Genomic DNA, 6,630 nt, shown 5'->3' on the forward strand with positions numbered 1-6,630 from the left:
CACAAAGTAATTAAAATTGAGAATTTAGAATGAATTCACAAACCTTAGTCATTCTCAAATTCAAATTCTTCATTTATGATTTCATAATTAAAAATCTACAATTCAAAATGAAATACTTGTTTCCAAATACAACCTTTCAGAATTGAACTCTTAATGATCTTCCATTTAAGAGCAATATGGTTGTAGAAAAACCATATAAATATAATGCAGCAAGATATAAATCAATTCTTCTGAATGTCTGAGTTCAGACTTATATTGTCTTTCAACACAAGGTTAAGTTTTGAGTAAGAACTTTAAATTTGCACATAACAGAATATAAAGAGAAGGTAACAAACATTTTCAACGAAGGAAGAAAAAGAAAGAAAACAAGGGAATCGGGTACCATCTACGAAGACAATCCGCATTTAGATATCACATCGAATGAGATTCCGTTCTGTTGAAGCTGTTCTTGAAGATCAGTTGGTCCATACACAATTCCAGGAGGGTAAACACCTCCTTTAGGCAGGTTTTCGCGCTGGTTTAAAGTAATAAGTGCACACTGTACCAAAATAATTGGTGTGGTTATATAACCAATTTCAGGTCCCGTTACTCTTGTGATTATTTCAGTATCAGGTTTCGTGTTTTCCTGGGATGCAGTACTAATGTTGCTAAAACCGCGGGCAACAAACCACATTTTGAAGCTCGCACTACAAACCTCAGCTTCAGTTGGGCCCTTCTTTCTGAACCACCCGAGACTGAACAGGAAGGGAAACTTCAGAAGCAGCCACCTTCCGAAGGAAAAGTTACCCAAAATGCCAATAAATACGCCCACAGTGATAAGTCTCAAGATGCCTAGCAAAGATTTGGTACCCATCTTCACTCCAAAATAAGCGGGCTTTACAGTGGACCAAAATGCTTCTCGTTTAGCAATATGATCAGCACTCTCATTCACCCCATGAAGACCACTAGGGTTTTCTGTAAGTGATGTAAGGGTTCTTCGAACTACAGCAGAATCTGCTGAAGGTAGTCTAACAGCCCAAATCCCAAGATCTTTATTCTGTTCAATTGTTGGTCCTTTAGGAGGGGGAGGACCTGGAATCTGCATGAAAGGGGTTGAGTATCAGCTAACAGTGGGTAGAAGCAGAAACTCAGAAAATCAGAGTTTATTTCAACAGCCAGCCCACCTTGCCCCTTACAAATTTGAAGAAAGTAAATCAATGGAGAAAGACAAATCAGAAAGTATATGACTATTATGTGCTTCCCGTCAAAAAAGGAGGCAAATAAGTATTATATACATTGTTCAAACTGAAAAGAAGTACGGAAGCAACAAAACTTCAACAAAACATAACTCAAGATAACTCAAGGCAGCATAATGTTTGAAAAATAGATCACTTTTTAGCTTAAACAAGTACCAACATCTCAATAATACTACTTCCAGAAACTGTCTCAATTTGCACAATTTCCTTTTTTGGAAATGGTCTGACTCTCTTTTAATTTCATCTACAAAATTATATTCTCCCTCCATCTTAACCACTCATTTCTATCATCTGCCTGTTTTGTCTCATTATCCCACCCAATTCCTCTTTTCACTCAATTTCATCCATTTTGCAACTTGTGCAAAATGAGAAGGACAGAGGGAGTACAACAAAAGTACAAATTGCTAATCACTCTTTTTTTCCTAAGTTTGCTACACACAAAACCAAAGAAAAGAGAGAAAGTGGATATTTTAGTGGGGTATGTAGGTGGGGTCATGTCTAGCGGAGTAATTATAGGTTTTAATCAAAGAGAGAGAAATAGATTCTAGATTTTAGTGGGGTATTGTATGTGGTTTCATGTCGAAAAAAAGGCAATGTTGCGAAACCATGTAGGACGAACTAAATTAGTATATGTAGCAAAATTAGGGACGGGGGGATTACAAAACATAGAACCTTGTAGAAACCATTCAAAGGATAACTCATATTCATTGTCGATCTTAAGCAGGGTAAAGGAGGATGGCAGTGGTAGGTTAATGACAATAGTGTAAAACACCATCACATCTTTAGTCATGAGCCGAATTCAAATTAACACAGCTCTTCCTCTACTCAGAATGCGCTGCACTTCCTAGATGCGGAAGTAGTAATAATATGTATGTGATATAGCTGCTAATTAGTTAAGGTGATTAGTTAGCGCATAAACAAAGTTTGTTAGTACCAAACACAGCATCAGTAAGCTCAAATGCCACATGGACTAGAGTTTCTTAAAAGATGAAGTAGTTTTATAGAGATGAGGTGTATCAGTTAGTAAGGTGTATTATTAAAGCTGAGCTGCAAGCTGAGTTGTATAAATAAAGCATATATCTTATATGTAATGCTCATCATCAAATAATCAAGAAAATTTTCCGTCTCACTCGTTTCTCTCTCTCTCTCTCTTCTCTCTCTATTATGTTAGTTCATTTCTGAAACCATAAACCATACTCCATGGAACCAGGAATTTCCTGCGTTAATCAACAAAGCCTCCTAGCTTACCAAATCTACAAAAAAAAAACCTGCCTACATAACCCAATTCAACCCGCAAAACCATACCAAACCTAAGATGCATAAACATTCTCGTTAATTAACTTGGTTTTATGCCTAGACTATCTATCATGGAATGTATTCATCTTATGTGGCAACAAATGAAATTCTGAAAGGTAAAAAAAGGATTAGCACATTAAGACAATGAATATGGATAATTCATATGAAAAAATATCAAGTTAGGTACTTTGGCGCTTATGAATAAATTTATGACAAAGATGCGAAAAATAGCTCCTTCCATGCAAGTGTTTCAAGTACTTAACCTTAATTTTTACTCTTAAAGAGTCTCAAATGAAGAGCTATTATGGGAATATTATGCAATTGAGGTGTGCCACCAAGGTTAAAAGGAAAATAATACGACTGTCATTAGAACACCAATACTATGCATCAGAATGTTATGCCAAAAAAGATGGTGCGGTTGAGAAATGAATTTTGAATGTTAAGTTGGATGAGTGGAGATACTAATAAAGGATAGAATTCAAGACATAAGTAAGGGTGTGTAGAAATTGAAGATAAAGTGAGAGAAAATCGTTTACGTTAGTAAGGTCATGTGCAAAGAACAATGAAAAATGAACGAGTTGGATACATGAAGATAGGAACTTTGAGAGAAGAGGAAAAGGTAGCCAGAGATGACCTAAATAGAGGTGAAGAAGGAAATGGAAGATAAGGATTCGCATGAGCATATGAGAATAAATAGAAATATGTACATGATCAGCGTACATGATCAGCGTATTTAATTTTCTAATAAGATAGATTTGAATGAAGTATAAGCTTTGTTGATGACAATTTTCCACTTTAATTTGTTTTGGTTTATGTAGTTAACCTCAAATTGTTGGAATTAAGGTTTCAACATTGTTGATAAGATTTCGGCAAAAAAGATTATATAGTAATTCAATCACTTAGAGCATAGTTAGTAATCACCATTATGATGTTTTTCATTAAAAATTAATGACAAAAAGAAAAAGGAGGAAGGTAGAAAACACCTTGAGCTAACGGAATCAAGGTGTAATCAAGTTGTTAAGTGAGAGATAATGGAAACAAGAAAAGGTTGAGGATAAAGAAAAAGTATGATTTACTTCACATAATTATATTATTAAAAAAACCTCATATTAATTCCATATGTTTCATTTGGGATTTTACACTATTCACTAATCGCTATTAGTTTGTACTTTATTCTTATCTTTAAGTTAAAAGATACTTTAAGTGAAATCTTATTTGATTCGTCTCAATGTAAATTTTATTAATATTAACGAGATATTATGATTTAATTAGTGAATTGGTAAGCATGCACAAGCAAATGAGATATGAACTAAATTGGATAGTAATAAAATAATAATAATCATATGATTGATTGTATTTTTTGCTTAACAAAATAAGACTCATATTAACATATATTAAATCATAATTTTTTAGGGTTATAGCTAAAACTTTAGGTGTTAGATTGTTAAAAGAGAGAAAAGGGAGGATATAACAAAAACAACAACAACGGCACTGCCTTAATCCCAAAAGATTGGAAAAAGGGAGAATATTATTAAAAAATACTTAACACCAAATGTTCAAGAACATAATTAAATGTCCTTTTAGGACTACTGATTAAACACGCTATCACAACAATATTTCACTAGACTCACTAAAACAACATGGAAAACATATTCTTTTCCCGTGATTGTTTGCATTTCACACTTTAACTCAATTACCCATGTCAAATCCTTGACACAAGGACATGGGTAGGATACTTGAAAAATCCAATTTGATTCAAATATATCAGAATTTTTCATAAAATAGCCTAAATATTTGAACACATATCCGAACCAAGCTTGATACGAGTTCTAGTAACTGTTTTTAAAATGCCTTTCTCTACCATTCCATTCCTTTGTAGCATTACAATTTGATGTAGTGTATGTTGTTCCATTAAATCATCAAGGTTGGCCACCTATCAGTGTCACCACCCTTAAAACAAAAACAACCATGTTGTCTGCACAAAACTATAGGACCTTGGTTCCTTTTGCCATAAACATTTCTGTGTTTGGCATTTTGATTAACCAGCATACTATAAGCTGGGAAATTGAAACTTCATTGCACTAACCATGTAACCAACCTACCAACAAACGCGACTGACCTTTACAGCTTCTCATACACCACCCACTCCACCAGGGGAGGGGGGCATACCCCTCCATTTTCTTTATTCTAGTATTCTTTTCTTTTATGTTTAAAATAAAATTTTAGCCTCTCTTTACAGGAGGTTAGAGTTATTTTACCCATTTATTGAAATTATTTATATCCATTTATTATCTGATTATCTCTCTCCCTGTGAGACGTTGGGGTTGATAATGAATTTGTCGTAAAAGTTGATTTATCCATGAAGATCTCTCTTTACTGTCACAAAATATGTCCATCTTAAATAAACAAAAAATTGTATCATATCCTATGAGAACTACATTACATTGAAAGATGCCCTCGTTGAAAGCTATACTAAACAACGACGTGGAAAAGGAAATGCAAAAGTGTGGAATGTCATGGTTTTATTAATTTAATAAAGTGCTATTTGATCTCAATTATTATGTACTATCTATGCAAGTTATTCACTCTAATGTAGATGCCATATGACTGTTTCAACAACGAACTAATCTTAATAAAAAAGAAATCATAAAATGATATTCAGCATCAAGTCCTACTTTAAACCTGTGATGTTTGCATGAATGGACAAAGCCAAACCTCACCTAACCAAGACCAAATTGAAAGTTGGAAGAACACAACAAAAATATGACACTAGCTAATAGCTACTGATGTACTCCAAAAACATTCCATTCCATCCATCAAATGTAAAAGCACAAACACAACCGACTGCAATGATTTAGAAAACAAACCACACATTTATACACTATTATCTCTAATCTTAACCATTAGTAAATTTGCTAATATCAATATCCAATCATAATTGCATCAGAATTAATAGTGACAACAATAAGCTTGAACCACATTTGCTTCAATTGTACAGACAGAGGCAATTCAAATAGCACCAAATCTATAGCATTGGTTTCTCTTCTTTCTTAATCCTTATTCTTTGAAACAAACATAAAGAACCAAACAGTGGATCATGCATAGTGTACAAAGCGTACTCAACAGCTCAAGTAGTAACATAATCAACCACCAAGCTTATCTTATTTTTCAACCTTTAAAAGTCATTCTCAAAAACTGAAAAAACCCAGAGTAAATGCTCAACAACATGCAACATTATAGTAAATGAACAAAAAATGTCACAAATAAACATCACAGTCAAACCGTACAAGAGCCTAACCTGAGGTCGAGCTTTCCTGGAACGAGATTTTCTCAACCGTCGAAGAGCATGAGCATTAGCAACACCAAGAACAGCAGACTCATAAGTAGCAAAATTACCCACAATCCTCTTCTCACTCTCTAAACTCAAGTAAGCCTCAACTGAATTAGGAACTGAAGGCGGAATCCATTGACGAGAATTGAACAACAATCCAAGTTCTGCAGGAATTGAATCAAACCCACATGCAGAAATCACCAAACAGCCATTTTCAACTGCTTGATTATGATACTGTGCCTCCATTTTCTCCATAAACTCGGGTTCCCCACAAATGTCCAAGTAATCAGTGCCCGTTTCAAGGCATGCTCGCACCACGGGCTCCCCGTGTAATCGAAAAGGACCGACGCAGTTTAGGAGGAGACGAGTTTGGGAAGTGATGTTGACGAGAGAAGAGAAATCAGAAGTGTCGGTTGTAAGAATGGGAATACAAGGAGGTGAGTTCGGATGAGCAGCCCATGAGAGAGATTGAGTGAGTTTTGACGGATTTCTGCCGGCGATTGCGACGCTTTTAAGAGGGGATGTTGGTTTTTGAGTGTTGAGGAATTTGAGGGTTTCCTTGAGAACATATTTTCCGGTAAAACCTGATGCCCCGAGAATGATGACGTCGTAAAGGGGGGTTTCTGCCATGATTCGAAGTTGGAGGGAGGATGGTGAAGGAACTGCTGGTATTTATGAATTCATTAGTTAAGGTAGTTGAACCACGATGTATTAATGACTTGCTCTTCGGTACAAGTAGAGCGTTAAGTATGACCCAACCCCGAAATT

At 35.1% G+C, this 6,630-nt stretch overlaps 1 protein-coding gene across 1 annotated transcript; it reads right to left on the minus strand.

Annotated features, from left to right (window-relative positions):
* Positions 1 to 225: 225 nt before the first annotated feature.
* On the minus strand, positions 226 to 6,630 carry LOC130804339 (probable mitochondrial saccharopine dehydrogenase-like oxidoreductase At5g39410). The gene is made up of 2 exons (XM_057668741.1): positions 5,830 to 6,630; positions 226 to 1,078 (listed from the first exon to the last, which is right to left on the minus strand). Exons 1-2 carry the CDS (start codon positions 6,490 to 6,492, stop codon positions 386 to 388), a joined length of 1,356 nt encoding a protein of 451 aa, XP_057524724.1. The 5' UTR covers positions 6,493 to 6,630; the 3' UTR covers positions 226 to 385.

Source organism: Amaranthus tricolor, chromosome 17 (genome assembly GCF_026212465.1).
Source record: "Amaranthus tricolor cultivar Red isolate AtriRed21 chromosome 17, ASM2621246v1, whole genome shotgun sequence".
In the NCBI taxonomy this organism is placed as follows: Eukaryota; Viridiplantae; Streptophyta; class Magnoliopsida; order Caryophyllales; family Amaranthaceae; genus Amaranthus; species Amaranthus tricolor.